This window comes from Bombina bombina, chromosome 4 (genome assembly GCF_027579735.1).
Source record: "Bombina bombina isolate aBomBom1 chromosome 4, aBomBom1.pri, whole genome shotgun sequence".
NCBI classification, from domain to species: Eukaryota; Metazoa; Chordata; class Amphibia; order Anura; family Bombinatoridae; genus Bombina; species Bombina bombina.
Genome location: NC_069502.1, coordinates 834,306,504 through 834,330,938, shown reverse-complemented (window position 1 = coordinate 834,330,938; position 24,435 = coordinate 834,306,504). Strand labels below are relative to the sequence as shown.

The following is a 24,435-nucleotide window of genomic DNA, read 5'->3' as shown; positions in this document are numbered from 1 at the left end:
GTACATCTATATTACAAAGATGCTTCTATTCATAACTGAAATGCACCCATGTGGATTCTAATTTTGGCTGGAATGTTCCTTTCAGTTCTGAAATATGTTTTGGGTGTTTATGCTTCATACTCGTACCTTCAAATTTGCAATATATTTGAAATATTTAACGGAACATCTGAACGTACAAATCTAATAAAATTACATTTTTTATGTTATTGATCAACCTCAATATGCACCAAATATTAAAGGGACAATCTACTTTTTTTTTTTTTTTGTTCAAAAAGATAGATAACGCCTTTACTACCAATTCCCCAGCTTTGCTAAACCAACATTGTTATATTAATATACTTTATAACCTCAGTTTACCTGTTTCTAAGCCCCTGCAGGCCATCTCTTATCTCTGTGCCTTTTATTAGCCTTTTACAGCCATACAGTGCTAGTTCATGTGTGTCATATGGATAACATTGTTATATTAATATACTTTATAACCCCAGTTTACCTGTTTCTAAGCCCCTCTTATCTCTGTGCCTTTTATTAGCTTTTTACAGCCATACTGTGTTAGTTCATGTGAGTCATATAGATAACATTGTGCTCACTCCCGTGTAGAATAATAATTATGCAGGAACAGCACTGATTGGTTGAAATGCAAGATTGTGAAATAAACTGAGATACGGGGGCCATCTACATAGACTTAGATACAAGGTGATCACAGAGGTAAAAAGTATATTAATATAGCAGTGTTTGTTATGTAAAACTAGAATTTTGTAATAAAGGCATTGTCTATCTTTTTAAACAATAACAATTTTCAAGTAGATGCTCCCTTTAAGTGTATGGCAATTAAGAACCCATTACTGTGTTAAACATTAGTTGCCTTTGGGGTGAAATAAAATCCTAAACCATGAAATATTGTCTGCAATAAATGTTCTTACAGATGACATTAATACTGACGTATATGTTAAAACAGAAGATCTGAGTGTAACGTGTCAGCTGGCAATGAAGGAAATGTGTGACAGTGACAATGAAGGTAAGTGCACGTGTGTGACAGTGACAATGAAGGTAAGTGCACATGTGTGACAATGAAGGTAAGTACACGTGTGTGATGTGTCTTCTGTTTTATGGGGTATTGCCTGTTTTCTCTTGTTAAGTGTATCCAGTCCACGGATCATCCATTACTTGTGGGATATTCTCCTTCCCAACAGGAAGTTGCAAGAGGATCACCCACAGCAGAGCTGCTATATAGCTCCTCCCCTCACTGCCATACCCAGTCATTCTCTTGCAACTCTCAACTAAGATGGAGGTCGTAAGAGGACTGTGGTGTTTTATACTTAGTTTATTTCTTCAATCAAAAGTTTGTTATTTTTAAATGGTACCGGAGTGTACTGTTTATCTCAGGCAGTATTTAGAAGAAGAATCTGCCTGCGTTTTCTATGATCTTAGCAGAAGTAACTAAGATCCTTTGCTGTTCTCACATATTCTGAGGAGTGAGGTAACTTCAGAGGGGGAATAGCGTGCAGGTTTTCCTGCAATAAGGTATGTGCAGTTAAAATATTTTTCTAGGGATGGAATTTGCTAGAAAATGCTGCTGATACCGAAGTAATGTAAGTAAAGCCTTAAATGCAGTGATAGCGACTGGTATCGGGCTTATTAATAGAGATACATACTCTTATAAAAGTGTATTTTAAAACGTTTGCTGGCATGTTTAATCGTTTTCTCTTGTTAAGTGTAGTCAGTCCACGGGTCATCCATTACTTATGGAATATATCTCTTCCTAACAGGAAGCTGCAAGAGGATCACCCAAGCAGAGCTGCTATATAGCTCCTCCCCTCACATGTCATATTCAGTTATTCTCTTGCAGCCTAACTAAAGATAGGTCACTGTGAGAGGTCTGTGGTGTTTTTTAACTTAGTTTATTTCTTCAATCAAAAGTTTGTTATTTTAAATGGCACCGGAGTGTGCTGTTTGTTCTCAGGCAGCATTAGAAGAAGAATCTGCCTGCGTTTTCTATGATCTTAGCAGACGTAACTAAGATCCACTGGCTGTTCTCATCTGAGGAGTGAGGTAACTTCAGAAAAGGGGAATAGCATGCAGGGCCCCCCTGCAAATGAGGTATGTGCAGTAAATTATTTTTCTGAGGAATGGAATTGACTGAGAAAATACTGCTGATACCAATGTAACGTAAGTTCAGCCTTAAATGCAGTGATAGCGACTGGTATTAGGCTGATGAGTGTGTATACACTGAATGTATTTTTCTAAGGAATGGAATTGACTCTGAAAATACTGTTAATACTGAAATAATGTATGAGCCTTAACTGCAGTAAAAGCGACTGGTAGCAGGCTTATTAATAACACTTCATAACTTTTCAAATGTATGTTTAAAACGTTTACTGGCATGTTAATCATTTTTTGTGAGGTACTTGGTGATAAAACTTATTGGGGCATGATTTTTACCACATGGCCATCTTTGTTTTCTGCATAGAAACAGTTATCTGAGCTTCCCCACTGTTGTAATATGAGTGGGAGGGGCTTATTTTAGCGCTTTTTTGCAAAGTAAAAATTCAGTCACAATCTGTCTACTTCATCCTCCATGATCCAGATCGTCTCTAGAGAGCTCAGGGGTCTTCAAAATTCATTTTGAGGGAGGTAATCAGTCACAGCAGACCTGTGACAGTGTGTTTTGACTGTGATAAAAACGTTAATTATTAAATTGTTATCCGTTTTTGGGTATTAAGGGGTTAATCATCCATTTGCTGGTGGGTGCAATCCTTTGCTAACTTAATACATTTACTGTGAAAAATTGGTTGCTATAACTATTTTGGTTCATTGTTATTTCAACTGTGACAGCTTTTTGTGCTTCTTAAAGGCACAGTAGCGTTTTTTATATTGCTTGTAAATTTATTTAGAAAAGTATTTCCAAGCTTGCTAGTCTCATTGCTAGTCTGTTTAAACATGTCTGACACAGATGAATCTCTTTGTTCACTATGTTTAAAGGCCAATGTGGAGCCCAATAGAAATTTGTGTACTAATTGCATTGATGTTACTTTAAATAAAAGTCAATCTTTACATGTAAAGAAATTATCACCAGACAACGAGGGGGAAGTTATGCCGACTAACTCTCCTCACGTGTCAGTACCTTCGCCTCCCGCTCAGGAGGTGCGTGATTTTGTGGCGCCAAGTACATCAGGGAGGCCCTTACAAATCACTTTGCAAGACATGGCTACTGTTATGACAGAAGTATTATCTAAATTGCCAGAATTAAGAGGCAAGCGCGATAGCTCTGGGTTAAGGACAGAGCGCGCGGATGAGGTGAGAGCCATGTCAGATACTGCGTCACAGTTTGCAGAACATGAAGACGGAGAGCTTCATTCTGTGAGTGACGGATCTGATCCAGGGAGACTGGATTCAGAGATTTCTAATTTTAAATTTAAGCTTGAGAACCTCCGCATATTGCTAGGGGAGGTATTAGTGGCTCTGAATGATTGTAACACGGTTGCAATTCCAGAAAAATTATGTAGGTTGGATAGATACTATGCGGTACCGGTGTGTACTGACGTGTTTCCTATACCTAAAAGGCTTACAGAGATTATTAGCAAGGAGTGGGATAGACCTGGTGTGCCTTTTTCCCCTCCTCCCATATTTAGGAAAATGTTTCCTATAGACGCCACCACACGAGACTTATGGCAGACGGTCCCTAAGGTGGAGGGAGCAGTTTCTACTTTAGCTAAGCGTACCACTATCCCGGTGGAGGATAGTTGTGCCTTTTCAGATCCAATGGATAAGAAATTAGAGGGTTACCTTAAGAAAATGTTTGTTCAACAAGGTTTTATCTTACAGCCCCTTGCATGCATTGCGCCTGTCACTGCTGCGGCGGCATTCTGGTTTGAGTCTCTGGAAGAGGCCATTCGCACAGCTCCATTGGATGAAATTATGAACAAGCTTAAAGCACTTAAGCTAGCTAACGCATTTGTTTCTGATGCCGTCGTACATTTAACCAAACTTACGGCTAAGAACTCCGGATTCGCCATCCAAGCGCGCAGAGCGCTATGGCTTAAATCCTGGTCAGCTGACATGACTTCTAAATCTAAATTGCTTAATATTCCTTTCAAAGGGCAGACCTTATTCGGGCCCGGCTTGAAAGAAATTATAGCTGACATTTCGGGAGGTAAGGGCCATGCTCTACCTCAGGACAGGGCCAAATCAAAGGCCAAACAGTCTAATTTTCGTGCCTTTCGTAACTTCAAGGCAGGAGCAGCATCAACTTCCTCTGCTCCAAAACAGGAAGGAGCTGTTGCTCGTTACAGGCAGGGCTGGAAAGTTAACCAGTCCTGGAACAAGGGCAAGCAGGCCAAGAAACCTGCTGCTGCCCCTAAGACAGCATGAAGAGAGGGCCCCCTATCCGGAAACGGATCTAGTGGGGGGCAGACTTTCTCTCTTCGCCCAGGCTTGGGCAAGAGATGTCCAGGATCCCTGGGCGTTGGAGATCATATCTCAGGGATATCTCCTGGACTTCAAAACTTCTCCTCCACGAGGGAGATTTCATCTTTCAAGGTTATCAGCAAACCAAATAAAGAAAGAGGCGTTTCTACGCTGTGTACAAGACCTCTTACTAATGGGGGTGATCCACCCAGTTCCGCGGACGGAACACGGGCAAGGATTCTATTCAAATCTATTTGTGGTTCCCAAGAAAGAGGGAACCTTCAGACCAATCTTGGACTTAAAAATCCTAAACAAATTTCTAAGAGTTCCATCATTCAAAATGGAAACTATTCGAACCATCCTTCCCATGATCCAAGAGGGTCAGTACATGACCACAGTGGACTTAAAGGATGCCTACCTTCACATACCGATTCACAAGGATCATTATCGGTACCTAAGATTTGCTTTCCTAGACAGGCATTACCAGTTTGTAGCTCTTCCCTTCGGATTAGCTACGGCTCCAAGAATCTTTACAAAAGTTCTGGGCTCACTTCTGGCGATACTAAGACCGCGAGGCATAGCGGTGACTCCGTACCTAGACGACATTCTGATACAAGCGTCAAGTTTCCAAACTGCCAAGTCTCATACAGAGATAGTTCTGGCATTTCTGAGGTTGCATGGGTGGAAGGTGAACGTGGAAAAGAGTTCTCTATTACCACTTACAAGGGTTCCCTTTCTAGGGACTCTTATAGATTCTGTAGAGATGAAAATTTACCTGACAGAGGCCAGGTTAACAAAACTTCTAAATGCTTGCCGTGTCCTTCATTCCATTCCACACCCGTCAGTAGCTCAGTGCATAGAAGTAATCGGCTTAATGGTAGCGGCAATGGACATAGTACCATTTGCGCGCCTGCATCTCAGACCGCTGCAATTGTGCATGCTAAGTCAGTGGAACGGGGATTACTCAGATTTGTCCCCCCTACTAAATCTGGATCAAGAGACCAGAGATTCTCTTCTATGGTGGCTTTCTCGGCCACATCTGTCCAAGGGGATGACCTTTCGCAGGCCAGATTGGACGATTGTAACAACAGACACCAGCCTTCTAGGCTGGGCCACAGTCTGGAACTCCCTGAAGGCTCAGGGATTATGGACTCAGGAGGAGAAACTCCTCCCAATAAATATTCTGGAATTAAGAGCAATATTCAATGCTCTCCTAGCTTGGCCTCAGTTAGCAACTCTGAGGTTCATCAGATTTCAGTCGGACAACATCACGACTGTGGCTTACATCAACCATCAAGGGGGAACCAGAAGTTCCCTAGCGATGTTGGAAGTCTCAAAGATAATTCGCTGGGCAGAGTCTCACTCTTGCCACCTGTCAGCGATTTACATCCCAGGCGTGGAGAACTGGGAGGCGGATTTTCTAAGTCGCCAGACTTTTCATCCGGGGGAGTGGGAACTTCATCCGGAGGTCTTTGCTCAACTGATTCATCGTTGGGGCAAACCAGATCTGGATCTCATGGCGTCTCGCCAGAACGCCAAGCTTCCTTGTTACGGATCCAGGTCCAGGGACCCGGGAGCGGTGCTGATAGATGCTCTGACAGCCCCTTGGGTCTTCAACATGGCTTATGTGTTTCCACCATTTCCGATGCTTCCTCGTTTGATTGCCAAGATCAAACAGGAGAGAGCTTCGGTGATTCTGATAGCGCCTGCGTGGCCACGCAGGACCTGGTATGCAGACCTAGTGGACATGTCGTCCTGTCCACCGTGGGTCTCTGCCTCTGAGACAGGACCTTCTAATTCAGGGTCCTTTCAACCATCCAAATCTAATTTCTCTGAGGCTGACTGCATGGAGATTGAACGCTTGATTCTATCAAAGCGTGGCTTCTCGGAGTCGGTTATTGATACCTTAATACAGGCTAGGAAGCCTGTTACCAGAAAAATTTACCATAAGATATGGCGTAAATATTTATATTGGTGTGAATCCAAGTGTTACTCATGGAGTAAGGTTAGGATTCCTAGGATATTGTCCTTTCTACAAGAGGGTTTAGAAAAGGGCTTATCTGCTAGTTCGTTAAAGGGTCAGATTTCTGCTCTGTCTATTCTTCTACACAAACGTCTGGCTGAAGTTCCAGACGTTCAGGCTTTTTGTCAGGCTTTGGCTAGGATTAAGCCTGTGTTTAAGACTGTTGCTCCGCCGTGGAGCTTAAACTTAGTTCTTAACGTTCTTCAAGGCGTTCCATTTGAACCCCTTCATTCCATTGATATCAAGCTGTTATCCTGGAAGGTTCTGTTTTTGATGGCTATTTCCTCGGCTCGAAGAGTGTCTGAGTTATCTGCCTTACATTGTGATTCTCCTTATCTGATTTTTCATTCAGACAAGGTAGTTCTGCGTACTAAACCTGGGTTCTTACCTAAGGTAGTTACTAACAGGAATATCAATCAAGAGATTGTTGTTCCATCACTGTGTCCTAACCCTTCTTCAAAGAAGGAACGACTTTTGCATAATCTGGACGTAGTCCGTGCCCTGAAGTTCTATTTGCAGGCAACTAAAGATTTTCGTCAAACTTCTTCCCTGTTTGTCGTTTACTCTGGACAGAGAAGAGGTCAAAAGGCTTCGGCTACCTCTCTCTCTTTTTGGCTTCGTAGCATAATACGTTTAGCCTATGAGACTGCTGGACAGCAGCCTCCTGAAAGGATTACAGCTCATTCTACTAGAGCTGTGGCTTCCACTTGGGCCTTTAAAAATGAGGCCTCTGTTGAACAGATTTGCAAGGCTGCACTTGGTCTTCACTTCACACTTTTTCAAAATTTTACAAATTTGACACTTTTGCTTCTTCGGAGGCTATTTTTGGGAGAAAGGTACTTCAGGCAGTGGTTCCTTCTGTTTAATGTTCCTGCCTTGTCCCTCCCTTCATCCGTGTACTTTAGCTTTGGTATTGGTATTCCATAAGTAATGGATGACCCGTGGACTGACTACACTTAACAAGAGAAAACATAATTTATGCTTACCTGATAAATTTATTTCTCTTGTAGTGTAGTCAGTCCACGGCCCGCCCTGTCTTTAAGGCAGATCTAAATTTTAATTAAACTCCAGTCACCACTGCACCCTATGGTTTCTCCTTTCTCGTCTGGTTTTGGTCGAATGACTGAATATGACATGTGAGGGGAGGAGCTATATAGCAGCTCTGCTTGGGTGATCCTCTTGCAGCTTCCTGTTAGGAAGAGATATATTCCATAAGTAATGGATGACCCGTGGACTGACTACACTACAAGAGAAATAAATTTATCAGGTAAGCATAAATTATGTTTTTTACATATGTTTGGTGATAAAACTTATTGGGGCCTAGTTTTTTCCACATGGCTGGCTTGAATTTTGCCTAGAAACAGTTCCCTGAGGCTTCCCACTGTTGTAATATGAGTGGGAGGGGCCTATTTTGGCATTTTTTTGCACAGCAAAAATTACAGACACAGACATCCAGCTTCTTCCTGCATGATCCAGGACTTCTCTGAAGGGCTCAAAAGGCTTCAAAAGTCGTATTGAGGGAGGTAAAAAGCCACAGTAGAGGAGGGCGGAGCGAGCCAGCCAGGGAAATGGCCGCGGCTTGAGTGTGCTCCTGAGCCCTTTCTGACTGAGCAACGTTTTCTCTCCTAACCGGGGGAAAAGTTTGGCCCAAAAGTGCTGTCCAGCACTATAATAGAGAGGTGAATCAAATGTGAAGCCAAAATTCAACCGGTGCTATACTCAACAACAGGCGACACGCCGCGCAACGGAACAGGCCTAAGTGCATCAGAGCCCAGCTGCAGCCTTTGCCGCCACACACAATCGCATCCGACTACAATGAGGAGACAGGCAGCGGGTAAGCGATCCGGATTAATCCCATAACGGACATTTACTTACTTGCCCCGGCATGGTCACCTATATGAGAGGCGTGGTGGCCCTATAATCCTTAACGCAACTTACACGCACAGAGCGGAGGCCCACATATAAGGGGGACTAAATTTAATTTCTTGGGACAAGAATCATTCAAAGGGAGAGAGGAGAGTATTAGAAAAGTCCCTCAATGTAGCGGCAAGGTTTTCTAAAGTTTCCCCTAGCATACATAGCTAAACAGGGCCAGAGAGGCTTGAAATGACGCAGCATCACAAAATGAAAGCACGCTGTTCAGCTCCACTTGATTTTCTACCTGGGATCTAACATGTCATGCAAACATAATCGCTCCTAAAATACATGTATATACATGTTTATTTTGCTAACACATTCTAATCTTCTGTACTGCCTCAAAAATAATTGAAGTAACACTTGGCTGCAAGCTAGGAAGCACGCTTTACAGCTTTTCATATGGAGGTGACTCTCTTTGCAATCACAGCAGTTTTTTTCAGGCCACACCTGTAGTTGATTCTACAAGCTTTGCTCAAAACATATAACAATCATCTGACCTCTATCAGGCAATACCTATCACAAAGGGTACGCTTAAACAGTGTCTTTGTTTTTAATCAGGGTAAACATGTCTACCAAAAAATCTAATAAAAAAGATGCGACACAAAAGCAGAGGAGCCATGTGACCCCCTCAGTTAACGCTTTTTTTAAAGCAGCAGAGGCCAAATCTACAAACCTCAATCCCGCTGAGGATCAGGATTCTGCTACAGCTTTCTATTACTCAGACTCGGATTCTGAAACCACAGCTGACTCTATTACAGTACCCAAAGCCCTGTTCGACTCGCTGCCCTCGAAAAAGGATTTTTCTGCCCTGGTGTTACAGGTCAAGCAGTGTATCAAAGAGGAAATAAGTGAGCTAATGAAAGAAATTTCGGACATAGGACACAGAGTGGAGGCAGCTGAAAATACACTGGACGCTCACTCTTCAGCAATCTCGGACTTACATACTACTATCCACAAACAAAATGACACTATACTAGGCCTGGAAGACAAAATAGATGACGCTGAAAATCGGAACAGAAGACATAATATCAGAATCAGAGGCGTCCCTGAATCCATCCCTCCCTCTGGCCTAGAGCAATACTTACAAGACCTGTTCAACTCACTGAAACAAACAGAGTCACGCATAAAAATTGATATTGACAGGGCCCATAGGGCTCTACGACCAAAGCCATTAGATTCGCAACCACCCAGGGATATAATTGTGCGAGTCACAAACTTCCAAGTTAAAGAAGAACTTATGAAGCTAGCTCGCGACCAGAAACCTGTCAAATATGAAAATGCTGATCTTCAATTTTTCACAGACTTATCACAGAGAACTCTCCTCAAAAGAAGGGAACTTAAACCCCTCACCGCACTTCTCAGGAAGTCTAACATCCCATATCGATGGGGGTTCCCTTTTCAATTAATCATACCCTGGCAAGGAAAGAGATTCATATGCACCAACCCAGGAGATGTCAGCCAGATTTGCAAGGCTCTGGACATCATCCCTCCAGAGATAGAGGAGTTGAAGGACACACAGGAGCAACACAATCTGAGGCCAAGCAATAACTCCCTCCCACAGAGGCAAGAATGGCAGCAGGTGCAACAAAGAAAAACACGCAAAATGAATGTGGGCAGCCAAAACTCCTCACTAGAAAGAGCAGGTCCATGAGCCATCCAGGCTGTATCCTTTTTTCTGCTTTTCCTATGTTACAGTATTGTGTACAGGTCAAAGCTAATACTCCCTTTTTAAGGGATAATCGTCACAGGACTGTCACGAGATAGCTGACGATCCAGGACAACCAAGTTAATACTGTTATGCCTACATTAGGTTGTTTAGAGTTTAGAGATTTTTGTTCTCCAATTAGCCTTATAAGAAAGTTGTTATATGTTTACATGTGTTTATCACCTTCTCATTTTCAGGGGCCTATTGGCCATTTCAACATTTAGTCCTTGCTGTTCAACCTTTAACATGCAGCCTAGTAGTTAAATTCAGGAGGTTGTACTACCATATTGTTGTAAGTCTAATGTTGTGATATATATGTTCTCAGTCAGATGGGAGATAAATTCTCCTTTAGGTAAAATTATGTATTCTACCCTTTCACCTAGGAAAGGGGTAAAATGTTATTATATTTGTTTGTTAATTCTTTTTTATTTTTTGTTTTCTTATTTCTTTGTTATCGAGATTGCAATGGACCATTGGCGTATACAAGTGCATTCGGAGTGGGGAGGTGGGCAGAGCATGGAGGTAATGTCTAGTTATGGCACCTTTAAGTCTAAAAATGGTTACACCACATAAAACACTAGATCAGACCCTCACTATCTTAACCCAAAATGCGAAAGGGCTGAACTGTCCAAACAAACGTAGGATGGCATTACTAGATTTATCTAGGAAGGGAGATCATATCCTGATGCTCCAGGAGACACATTTTAAAACCAAACACATACCTAAGTTTTTCTCATCTAACTACCCGCAACATTTTCATAGTACCCACCCCACTAAGAAAATCAATGGGGTAAGCATTTTAATCCATAAGTCAATTGCTTTTAGCAAACTTCACGTAGAGCATGATAAAGAGGGTAGGTACTTATGCGTGACGGGCCTCCTTTATGGCAAGCCTATCACTTTGGTAAACTTATATGCACCTAATAGATTCCAAAGCAAATTTATCCATACTATCACCAATTCCATTCTAGCACAAACCAAAGGCTCTCTGTTTATAGCAGGAGACCTAAATGTTCCCCTAGACCCCCACATTGATTGCTCCAACCCATGTACCAGACAAAAAATCCTGCGTATGCAAAACATATGGAAAAACCTTAAACTGTTAGGGGTTCACGACACTTGGAGATACATAAATCCCCTGAAATCAGATTTCACTTTTTTCTCATCCCCAAATAAATGCTACTCTAGGCTGGATTACATTTTCATCGACCATCTCTCTCTATCCTTCTTGAAAACAGCTGAGATTAGGCATACTACCTGGTTAGACCACTCACTGGTCTCATGTGACATAGCCTGGCCCTCAGCCCCACTTAGGCCCTATCAATGGAGCCTAGATGAGTCACTTCTCAAGGGGAAACAGCAAGTAAAACACTTAGCCAAACTCATTAAATCCTATTTCACCATAAATAACACACCGGATATATCCTATCCCATATTATGGGAAGCACATAAAAGCACAATAAGAGGAGAACTCATCAAAGTCAAAGCTTATTTGAAAAAAAAAAGGAGAGAGGAGTTTTCCTCTTTAGCTAAAGAAATTGCAGATTTAGATTACCTCCACAAACAATCCCCAGAAAACACTGACGTTATGGTCGACCTAACTAGTAAGCGTGACCAATTAAATAAACTCCTGCACATAGATTCTCGGAGACAACTATTGTCTTTCCAGCAGACATTCTACAGAGAGGGTAATAAGGCAGGGAAATGGCTTGCAAGAGCCTTAAAACACAGACAACAAAAGACCTATATACACTCAATAAAAAACAAATCGGGGAAGCACCTTGAGGACACCCATAAAATTGCTGAAGCATTCCAATCTTTCTATCATAAGTTATACAACCTATTCCCAGACAGGAAAGACACGTCCCATAACCAAGTATGTCACCAATATCTCTCTAGCATACAATTACCCCAGCTAAGTGAAGAGCAAAGAGAATCCCTGGATAAACCAATTTCTTCTAAAGAGGTGCTGGATGCAATACATACCCTAAAACCTAATAAAGCACCAGGCCCGGACGGGTTCTCAGGTCTATACTATAAAACCTTTTCAAAATACTTGGTCCCACATTTAACCTCTTTATTTAACCAGATAGCAGACGGCTCCACATTCCCTGACACCATCCTACAAGCACATATCTCAGTACTAGAGAAACCAGGCAAGGTGCCTGATAACCCTGCCAATTTCAGACCTATCTCCCTCCTTAACACTGATTTAAAACTGTATGCTAAAATTCTGGCCACGCGCATAAACCAAATTCTCCCACAAATCATTCATCAGGATCAATCAGGTTTTGTGCCCAATAGAGAGGCTAAAGACAACACCGTGAAAGTGCTTAACCTTATAGAATTTGTATCTAAGACCGAAACACCAGCCCTCTTTTTGTCCACTGACGCCGAGAAGGCATTTGACAGACTTGACTGGACTTACTTACAGACGACTTTAGGACGTTTTAATTTCCCAAATCAATTCATTCAAAAAATCATGGCCCTCTACACTAATCCCACAGCGCAGGTCAGGGTAAATGGGACACTCTCTGAAACTTTTGAAATAAGGAACGGGTCAAGGCAAGGCTGTCCCCTTTCCCCGCTGCTTTTTATAATATCCCTAGAGCCCCTTGCAATCAGAATTAGGGAGAACTTGCTTATTAAAGGAATAACAGTAGGATCTAAACAACACAAAACTACCATTTATGCAGATGACCTTTTACTGACATTGACAGACCCTCTCAACTCTATCACGCATGTGATGTCGGAACTTTCCTCCTTTGGTGAGGCTTCCAATTTTTCCATTAATATGACAAAATCAGAATTCTTACCGGTTATGATCCCCCAACGGATGCTAGAGGACATCAGAGCCCTTTGCCCCCTGAAGGTACAAACCAGTCGCCTTAAATACCTGGGAATTTATCTGACGCCTGACAGTCAACTAACGCGTAAATTTAACTATGATGAACTCATTAGTGACTTCCAATCCCTGACTTCCTCTTGGCTCTTAAAGAATATTTCGTGGTTAGGGAGAATTCAGGCAGCAAAAATGGTCCTGCTACCCAAAGCACTGTACATACTTCAGACAGTACCAGCCCAACACATCTCTAGAGAAATAGACATCTTGCAAAAAATACTGAATGACTATATATGGAGACACAGGCTACCACGCATTAATAAAAGCACGATTTATAAAGCCCCAGACCTAGGTGGTCTGGGGGTGCCTCACCTCCACTCATATAAGCTAGCGATATCTCTCCAACGGGTGTTGGAATGGTGTAGCTCTAATGGGAACCAACCTAAGGGTTGGGTGCAGATAGAAACTTACATGGCAGACACAAACCACCTAGGTAGCAAATGCTGGAACTCTCAAGCATTGGGGAACCATAAAATATCAACGTCTTCCATCTCTAACGAGACGTGGAGGGATTGGCGATTTATCCTCAAGGCGCTTCCAAAAATTTCCTCAAAATACTCTCCACTCACAAGCCTGTTGTCCAACCCGGAATTCCCGCCGGGACTCATACAGGAAAGGGGTTTACACACACCTCAAGATCCTTTAATACGGATTCATACCTTGCTAGATAATAATAAGCTAATGCCAAAACAACAAATCGATTCTCTCTCCCCTTCTTTACCTCCTGGTTCAACTATCATCAAGCGAGACATTTCATACTCACACACAAACAAAAAGCTGACTTCTTGCGACCCTTAACAAAATTCGAGCAATATTGCCTGAGCGATCTAAAGGCTCTTAGATCTGTTTCCACTCTGTATAAACTAGTGTTGGAAAATAGGTTCCCGAGATTACCCTCGTACACTGCAGGATGGGACAGGGAGCTAGACACAACCACAAGTAAAGGAGACTGGCATAATAGATTCGAGAATTTATCACGCTCCGCACATTCCTCAAGAGCGAAGGAAACAAACATAAAAAATTTTACCCGCTGGTATCTAACCCCAACCAAAATTAAGCGTATTTTTAGAGGCAGCTCAGATGCATGCTGGAGAGGCTGTAGCCAGCCTGGAAGTATGGCTCATATATGGTGGGATTGTGTGCCCATAAGAAACTTCTGGACAGCAGTTTTCCGAGAAATTAACGCAGTTCTTGCCACACAACTCCTCCCAAGCATAGAAACGGCCCTTCTACACGACACTCCCCAAATAACATGTAAAATCCGTAGACAGTTATTCTACATTTTGGTAAATACTGCGAAACAAATGATACCCAGATGCTGGAAATCCACTAAAATCCCCACTATTAGCGAATGGAAGAAACTGGTCAACTCTGACTTGATATTAGAAAGATTCCATTACCTTCAAATTGGCAAATTAGATTTCTATGAGAACATGTTACTCCTCTGGGAGCTAGATAGATATAAATCATAGTCAGCCCAACTGATCAACACCCAGTTGAGCCCATGGTAGGTTAACCATGAAAGCGCCTCCCCATTAATTTCCCGAACAAGCTTATTCAGAGCCATTGCGATGCCCGTCTCCACACCCGAGTGCACAAGGTCTATTTATCGATATTGTAATTTATTCTGTTATTGTTATTATTTTTTCCTTGGTTGATTTATTGGGATCTATGTATTTTAATTTTTGGTGGTTTTTCAATTTAATCTTTGTCCACACCAGACAAGGCTGCCAAGCAGAGGCTTGGTCAGCCATACTTTCTTCACTACTATTTACAAGTGGCAGTCCACTTATAGAAATGAGTACTATTTCTGGAACTATATTTTCTCGCGTTGCCAACCTTTAAGCTCAGATAAATGGACTAATTCTCACATGGACTGCATACTTGACTACTGGACTCTGGGAGTTTATCTTATCCACCAGTCCTGTTTGTAATGTGTATGATTCCTGTCATGCTCAACAATTGGTTTTAATGCTATTGTATGTTTCTTTTATGCTGTTGAAAACCCAATAAAAAACAACTATATAAAAAAAAAAAAAAAAAAGTAGAGCTGTGGCAGTTGTGACTGTTTAAAAAACGTTTTTGTCATTTGTTATTCCGTTTTTGGTATTAAGGGGTTAATCATCCATTTGCAAGTGGGTGCAATGCTCTGCTAACTTATTACATACACTGTAAAAATTTCGTTAGTGTAACTGCATTTTTTCACTGTTATTTCAAAATTTGGGAAAATTTGTGTTTCTTAAAGGCGCAGTAACGTTTTTTATATTGCTTGTAAACTTGTTTTAAAGTGTTTTCCAAGCTTGCTAGTCTCATTGCTAGTCTGTTTAAACATGTCTGACACAGAGGAACCTACTTGTTCATTATGTTTGAAAGCCATGGTGGAGCCCCATAGGAGAATGTGTACTAAATGTATTGATTTCACCTTAAACAGTAAAGATCAGTCTTTATCTATAAAAGAATTATCACCAGAGGGTTCTGTCAAGGGGGAAGTTATGCCGACTAACTCTCCCCACGTGTCAGACCCTCCGCCTCCCGCTCAGGGGACGCACGATAATATCGTGCCAATTACATTAGGGACGCCCATAGCGATTACCTTGCAGGACATGGCTGCAATCATGAATAATACCCTGTCAGAGGTATTATCTAGATTGCCTGAATTAAGAGGCAAGCGCGATAGCTCTGGGGTTAGGAGAGATACAGAGCGTGCAAATGCTGTTAGAGCCATGTCTGATACTGCGTCACAGTATGCAGAACATGAGGACGGAGAGCTTCAGTCTGTGGGTGACATCTCTGACTCGGGGAAACCTGATTCAGAGATTTCTAATTTTAAATTTAAGCTTGAGAACCTCCATGTATTGCTTGGGGAGGTATTAGCTGCTCTGAATGACTGTAACACAGTTGCAATTCCAGATGAATTGTGTAGGCTGGATAGATAATATGCGGTGCCGGTGTGTACTGACGTTTTTCCTATACCTAAAAGGCTTACAGAAATTATTAGCAAGGAGTGGGATAGATCCGGTGTGCCCTTTTCCCCACCTCCTATATTTAGATTTTTTTTTTCCAATAGACGCCACTACACGGGACTTATGGCAGATGGTCCCTAAGGTGGAGGGAGCAGTTTCTACTTTAGCAAAGCGTACCACTATCCCGGTTGAGGACAGTTGTGCTTTTTCAGATCCAATGGATAAAAAATTGGAGGGTTACCTTAAGAAAATGTTTATTCAACAAGGTTTTATTTTAAAGCCCCTTGCATGCATTGCGCCTGTCACTGCTGCAGCGGCATTCTGGTTTGAGGCCCTGGAAGAGGCCATCCAGACAGCTCCATTGAATGAAATTATTGACAAGCTTAGAACGCTTAAGCTAGCTAACTCATTTGTTTCTGATGCCATTGTTCATTTGACTAAACTAACGGCTAAGCATTCCGGATTCGCCATCCAGGCGCGTAGGGCGCTATGGCTTAAATCCTGGTCAGCTGACGTGACTTCAAAGTCTAAATTACTCAACATTCCTTTCAAGGGGCAGACCTTATTCGGGCCTGGCTTGAAGGAAATTATTGCTGACATTACTGGAGGCAAGGGTCATACCCTTCCTCACGACAGGGCCAAATCAAAGGCCAAACAGTCTAATTTTCGTGCCTTTCGAAATTTCAAGGCAGGAGCAGCATCAACTTCCTCCGCTTCAAAACAAGAGGGAACTGTTGCTCATTCCAGACAGGCCTGGAAACCTAACCAGTCATGGAACAAGGGCAAGCAGGCCAGGAAGCCTGCTGCTGCCCCCAAGACAGCATGAAGGAACGGCCCCCTATCTGGAAACGGATCTAGTGGGGGGCAGACTTTCTCTCTTCGCCCAGGCATGGGCAAGAGATGTTCAGGATCCCTGGGTGTTGGAGATCATATCTCAGGGATATCTTTTGGACTTCAAAGCTTCTCCTCCACAAGGGAGATTTCATCTTTCAAGATTATCATCAAACCAGATAAAGAAAGAGGCATTCCTAAGCTGTGTGCAAGACCTCCTAGTAATGGGAGTGATCCATCCAGTTCCGCGGACGGAACAAGGACAGGGATTTTATTCAAATCTGTTTGTGGTTCCCAAGAAAGAGGGAACCTTCAGACCAATCTTGGATCTAAAGATCTTAAACAAATTCCTCAGAGTTCCATCATTCCGAATGGAAACTATTCGGACCATCCTACCCATGATCCAAGAGGGTCAGTACATGACCACAGTGGACTTAAAGGATGCCTACCTTCACATACCGATTCACAAAGATCATCATCGGTTCCTAAGGTTTGCCTTTCTAGACAGGCATTACCAATTTGTAGCTCTTCCCTTCGGGTTGGCCACTGCCCCGAGAATTTTTACAAAGGTTCTGGGCTCACTTCTGGCGGTTCTAAGACCGCGAGGCATAGCGGTGGCTCCGTATCTAGACGGCATCCTGATACAGGCGTCAAGCTTTCAAATTACCAAGTCTCATACAGAGATAGTTCTGGCATTTCTGAGGTCGCATGGGTGAAAAGTGAACGTGGAAAAGAGTTCTCTATCACCACTCACAAGAGTCTCCTTCCTAGGGACTCTTATAGATTCTGTAGAGATGAAAATTTACCTGACGGAGTCCAGGTTATCAAAACTTCTAAATGCTTGCCGTGTCCTTCATTCCATTCCACGCCCGTCAGTGGCTCAGTGCATGGAAGTAATCGGCTTAATGGTAGCGGCAATGTACATAGTGCCATTTGCGCGCCTGCATCTCAGACCGCTGCAATTATGCATGCTAAGTCAGTGGAATGGGGATTACTCAGATTTGTCCCCTCTACTAAATCTGGATCAAGAGACCAGAGATTCTCTTCTCTGGTGGCTTTCTCGGGTCCATCTGTCCAAGGGTATGACCTTTCGCAGGCCAGATTGGACGATTGTAACAACAGATGCCAGCCTTCTAGGTTGGGGCGCAGTCTGGAACTCCCTGAAGGCTCAGGGATCGTGGACTCAGGAGGAGAAACTCCTCCCAATAAATATTCTGGAGTTAAGAGCAATATTCAATGCTCTTCTAGCTTGGCCTCAGTTAGCAACAATGAGGTTCATCAGATTTCAGTCGGACAACATCACGACTGTGGCTTACATCAACCATCAAGGGGGAACCAGGAGTTCCCCAGCGATGTTAGAAGTCTCAAAGATAATTCGCTGGGCAGAGTCTCACTCTTGCCACCTGTCAGCGATCCACATCCCAGGCGTAGAGAACTGGGAGGCGGATTTTCTAAGTCGTCAGACTTTTCATCCGGGGGAGTTGGAACTCCATCCGGAGGTGTTTGCTCAACTGGTCCATCGTTGGGGCAAACCAGAACTGGATCTCATGGCGTCTCGCCAGAACGCCAAGCTTCCTTGTTACGGATCCAGGTCCAGGGACCCGGGAGCAACGCTGATAGATGCTCTAGCAGCTCCTTGGTTCTTCAACCTGGCCTATGTGTTTCCACCGTTTCCTCTGCTCCCTCGACTGATTGCCAAAATCAAATAGGAGAGAGCATCGGTGATTCTGATAGCGCCTGTGTGGCCACGCAGGACCTGGTATGCAGACCTAGTGGACATGTCATCTCTTCCACCATGGACTCTGCCTCTGAGGCAGGACCTTCTAATACAAGGTCCTTTCAATCATCCAAATCTACTTTCTCTGAGACTGACTGCATGGAGATTGAATGCTTGATTCTATCAAGGCGTGGCTTCTCCGAGTCAGTCATTGATACCTTAATACAGGCTCGGAAGCCTGTCACCAGGAAAATCTACCATAAGATATGGCGTAAATATCTTTATTGGTGTGAATCCAAGAGTTACTCATGGAGTAAGGTTAGGATTCTTAGGATATTGTCCTTTCTCCAAGAGGGTTTGGACAAAGGCTTATCAGCTAGTTCTTAAACCCCTTAAGGACCAGCGACGTACCCTGTATGTCACTGGCCTTTTTTGGGGACTTGTTTGTTTTATAGCGCGGTCTTGCCACCAGCGTTGAGACTGCTCTATTCCACAAAGCCTGCTGGAGGGAGAGCATTAATAGCGTGTTCTTGCTAGACTTGTGCTATTATGTCCTGAAAAAACCCTTAACGACCAGTGACATACAGGATACATTGTGGTCATTAAGGGGTTAAAAGGACAGATCTCTGCTCTGTCTATTCTTTTGCACAAGCGTCTGGCAGAAGTTCCAGACGTCCAGGCATTTTGTCAGGCTTTGGTTAGGATTAAGCCTGTGTTTAAAACTGTTGCTCCCCCGTGGAGCTTAAACTTGGTTCTTAAAGTTCTTCAGGGAGTTCCGTTTGAACCTCTTCATTCCATTGATATTAAACTTTTATCTTGGAAAGTTCTGTTTTTGATGGCTATTTCCTCGGCTCGAAGAGTCTCTGAGTTATCTGCCTTACATTGTGATTCTCCTTATCTGATTTTTCATTCAGACAAGGTAGTTCTGCGTACCAAACCTGGGTTTTTACCTAAGGTGGTTTCTAACAGGAATATCAATCAAGAGATTGTTGTTCCATCATTGTGTCCTAATCCTTCTTCAAAGAAGGAATGTCTTTTGCATTATCTGGACGTAGTCCGTGCCTTGAAGTTTTACTTACAGGCTACTAAAGATTTTCGTCAAACATCTGCCCTGTTTGTCGTTTACTCTGGACAGAGGAGAGGTCAAAAAGCTTCGGCAACCTCTCTCTCCTTTTGGCTTCGGAGCATAATACGCTTAGCCTATGAGACTGCTGGACAGCAGCCCCCTGAAAGGATTACAGCTCATTCTACTAGAGCTGTGGCTTCCACCTGGGCCTTTAAAAATGAGGCCTCTGTTGAACAGATTTGCAAGGCTGCGACTTGGTCTTCGCTTCACACCTTTTCAAAATTTTACAAATTTGACACTTTTGCTTCTTCGGAGGCTGTTTTTGGGAAGGCAGTGGTTCCTTCCGTTTAAGTTCCTGCCTTGTCCCTCCCATCATCCGTGTACTTTAGCTTTGGTATTGGTATCCCACAAGTAATGGATGATCCGTGGACTGGATACACTTAACAAGAGAAAACATAATTTATGCTTACCTGATAAATTTATTTCTCTTGTAGTGTATCCAGTCCACGGCCCGCCCTGTCCTTTTAAGGCAGGTCTAAATTTTAATTAAACTACAGTCACCACTGCACCCTATGGTTTCTCCTTTCTCGTCTTGTTTCGGTCGAATGACTGGATATGGCAGTGAGGGGAGGAGCTATATAGCAGCTCTGCTGTGGGTGATCCTCTTGCAACTTCCTGTTGGGAAGGAGAATACCCCACAAGTAATGGATGATCCGTGGACTGGATACACTACAAGAGAAATAAATTTATCAGGTAAGCATAAATTATGTTTTTTATAGCTTATTGTCTGTAAGTGCTGTACATTACAGGGAGTGCAGAATTATTATTAGGCAAGTTGTATTTTTGAGGATTAATTTTATTATTGAACAACAACCATGTTCTCAATGAACCCAAAAAACTCATTAATATCAAAGCTGAATAGTTTTGGAAGTAGTTTTTAGTTTGTTTTTAGTTATAGCTATTTTAGGGGGATATCTGTGTGTGCAGGTGACTATTACTGTGCATAATTATTAGGCAACTTAACAAAAAACAAATATATACCCATTTCAATTATTTGTGAAACCAATATAACATCTCAACATTCACAAATATACATTTCTGACATTCAAAAACAAAACAAAAACAAATCAGTGACCAATATAGCCACCTTTCTTTGCAAGGACACTCAAAAGCCTGCCATCCATGGATTCTGTCAGTGTTTTGATCTGTTCACCATCAACATTGCGTGCAGCAGCAACCACAGCCTCCCAGACACTGTTCAGAGAGGTGTACTGTTTTCCCTCCTTGTAAATCTCACATTTGATGATGGACCACAGGTTCTCAATGGGGTTCAGATCAGGTGAACAAGGAGGCCATGTCATTAGATTTTCTTCTTTTATACCCTTTCTTGCCAGCCACGCTGTGGAGTACTTGGACGCGTGTGATGGAGCATTGTCCTGCATGAAAATCATGTTTTTCTTGAAGGATGCAGACTTCTTCCTGTACCACTGCTTGAAGAAGGTGTCTTCCAGAAACTGGCAGTAGGACTGGGAGTTGAGCTTGACTCCATCCTCAACCCGAAAAGGCCCCACAAGCTCATCTTTGATGATACCAGCCCAAACCAGTACTCCACCTCCACCTTGCTGGCGTCTGAGTCGGACTGGAGCTCTCTGCCCTTTACCAATCCAGCCACGGGCCCATCCATCTGGCCCATCAAGACTCACTCTCATTTCATCAGTCCATAAAACCTTAGAAAAATCAGTCTTGAGATATTTCTTGGCCCAGTCTTGACGTTTCAGCTTGTGTGTCTTGTTCAGTGGTGGTCGTCTTTCAGCCTTTCATACCTTGGCCATGTCTCTGAGTATTGCACACCTTGTGCTTTTGGGCACTCCAGTGATGTTGCAGCTCTGAAATATGGCCAAACTGGTGGCAAGTGGCATCTTGGCAGCTGCACGCTTGACTTTTCTCAGTTCATGGGCAGTTATTTTGCGCCTTGGTTTTTCCACACGCTTCTTGCGACCCTGTTGACTATTTTGAATGAAATGCTTGATTGTTCGATGATCACGCTTCAGAAGCTTTGCAATTTTAAGAGTGCTGCATCCCTCTGCAAGATATCTCACTATTTTTGACTTTTCTGAGCCTGTCAAGTCCTTCTTTTGACCCATTTTGCCAAAGGAAAGGAAGTTGCCTAATAATTATGCACACCTGATATAGGGTGTTGATGTCATTAGACCACACCCCTTCTCATTACAGAGATGCACATCACCTAATATGCTTAATTGGTAGTAGGCTTTCAAGCCTATACAGCTTGGAGTAAGACAACATGCATGAAGAGGATGATGTGGTCAAAATACTCATTTGCCTAATAATTCTGCACTCCCTGTATATCACCAGTCAGGGTGTCACCTCACTCACACACTGAGTGTCACAGTACAATATAGCCTGATACTCACTGACTGTCACATTTGTAGAGTTTATTTATCCTCATCATATGACACCCAAGCCCTATACAGCTGCTGTCATTTATATCTGCCAAAGTGTAATCATTACTATTGTCATCTGATCAGCTGCAGATACATCAGTATTAGGAGTATTTAGGAGCATAAAATAAATCCCATAGCACTATATGATCTACTCATCTGTATGTCCTGTCTGTATATTTTGAGTTAAAGGGGCATTGTACTTGAACCTTCTATAATACATGTGAATGACCAGCAGAGAAACATGTTTGTAATATTTATTTTTACATGGAAAAAATTAAAGGGACATTACAGCATGAAAGACAGAACCAACTAATTATTATTAGTGATAAATACCCAGTTGAGAAGTGGCAGCAGCAATGACTTTGAAAATGTGCAATAGTGTACGCAGTTGAATTGCATATTTTAATGAGCTGTGAAGACACACAAGCAAATGCAGGGATGCAGCCTGTGGGTGAAACATTTATTTTAGATACATTTAGGGCCAGATTACGATTACGTTAACATTTATATATGAGTGATAAGGAATTTTATCTCAGCTATTTGCTGGCATCCGTTCGTATTAGAAGTTGAAAGTACGCTAGAATGATTACTAAGTAAATTCTCCCTTGTGACGGATACCCTGACTCGGTAGCTCCGTCCAAAGGGTCCTGCTTCCTCCCTGCCGACTGCAGCTGTGTAGCCGCCAAGTGATTACAGCCAGTAGCCCTGCCTTATACCTGACAACACCAGTATTCAGGCTTCCACCTTGTGGCAGACTCTGGTTCCCCCGACTGGGTAGTTCTGCCAGAGGGTCCTTCCTCTCCCTGACAACAGGTCGCTATGTAGCAGAGAAAGTGGCGGACTCTGGCTACCCCGACTAGGTAGCTCTGCCAAACGGTTCCTTCTGACACCCACAACCTGGAACAAGCCGCTATGTAGTGAGGAAATTGATTATAGCAATCCCCACCCAAAATAACTAGACAGACTAGCATTCAGGTGAAAACAAGAACTGATTTTATTGGGAAACACGCACTCCTTTTATACACAAACACAGGGTCTTATCTCACTCCCAAATCTCCCGCAATTCCCGCCCCTCTAGACAGGCTGGCGTCAGCCATAGCAGCCATAGTCCCACAGAGTCCCAGTACACAGAGGTGGTGTTTTCGGGGTGATCCCAGGAGAGCGGCGGAACTTCCAGGGTGTCATTTGAAAACGCTCTGTCCCCAGATGCCACAGGTGTGATTTGTTTCTGGGGACCGGAGTTACAGGCCGTTACATATAGGGGGGTAGGGGTGTCCAAAACCCCAGTTTCCAAAGTAGCTCTCCTCCCGGTAATTCCCCCACCTCTTGTCCTCCCTAGGGGCTACCAATCCCCAAAAGAGCGGAGCTCTGGGGCAAAGGGCCACTGGAGCAACCGGGGGTAAAGTTAGCGGGTGTCCGGCTTAATGCGGCTGACCAGGAGCCCGGCCAGCCGGTGAGTGGTTAGGGGGGTAACCGACGCTGTGTGGTGCGGCCAGTCGGCAGTTCCAGTAGCCCGACTAGCCTAGAAGGGTTTTCCCGGTCAGATATCCGCTCTTTCCTGACCAAGTACACATAGCACAACCAACATATAGCAAGAGCCTGGGAGATCCCCTTAGGCCATGAACGGGCCAAAATGTATGTATAACTGAATGAGCCATGTAGTAGGGGGGTGGGGGTAGCCTTGGCGGTCTGGTATCTGTGACAACGCTCATAACATCATCAAATAAAAACAATTAAAAAAAATATTGCACAAAAAACTTATAAGGGCTCAAAAGATATGAGGGGGCCAATTTACCAATGTCTGGCGGACATGATACTCTGCCAGACATTGCTGAATGCAGACAGCATATGCTGTCTGAATTTATCATTGCAAAATCAGTTCTAGTGAACTGCTTGTGCAATGCCGCCCCCTGCAGATTCACAGCCAATCGGCCTCTAGCAGGGGGTGTCAATCTACCCGATCGTATAGGATCTGGTTGATTTCTGTCCGCCGCTCAGAGGTGGCGATACAGTTAAGGAGCAGCGAGCTGAAACAAGGGGAACAGGGGCCATTTGCCTCTTGTTAAATCGACCCCAAGGTCTCGGTTGTTAGAAAAAATACAGGCAAAGGGCTTTAACATAAAGATACATACTTATACATGTCTAAAGATGTGTATATATGTGTGTGTGTGTGTGTATATATATATATATATATATATATATATATATATGTGCATTGGAGCCCTTTGCAGTTAAGTAGAAGAAAACATGTAAAAACCTATTTATGCAATATTCATATTTAGGGCTATATTACAAGTGGAGGGCTAATATATTGTGTGCCTGTAAATGGGGAAATCTGCCGTTTATGGGCATGATAAATATCCAGCCATTACAAGCTTGCGGTAGCAATTGGTGCTCATAAAATTAACCAGAGATCAGATCTCTGGTTAATTTTATGAATTTTCC

The 24,435-nt window shown here is 43.1% G+C and overlaps 1 protein-coding gene across 2 annotated transcripts in view; it reads left to right on the top strand.

Annotated features, from left to right (window-relative positions):
• Positions 1–24,435, top strand: part of LOC128657185 (gastrula zinc finger protein XlCGF26.1-like) — an 86,589-nt gene that overhangs the window by 41,710 nt on the left and 20,444 nt on the right. For both annotated transcript variants that reach the window (XM_053711434.1, XM_053711435.1), the window contains one exon: positions 923–1,015. In XM_053711434.1, the coding sequence (XP_053567409.1) occupies positions 923–1,015 (93 nt within the window). The remainder of the gene's footprint in view (positions 1–922; positions 1,016–24,435) is intronic.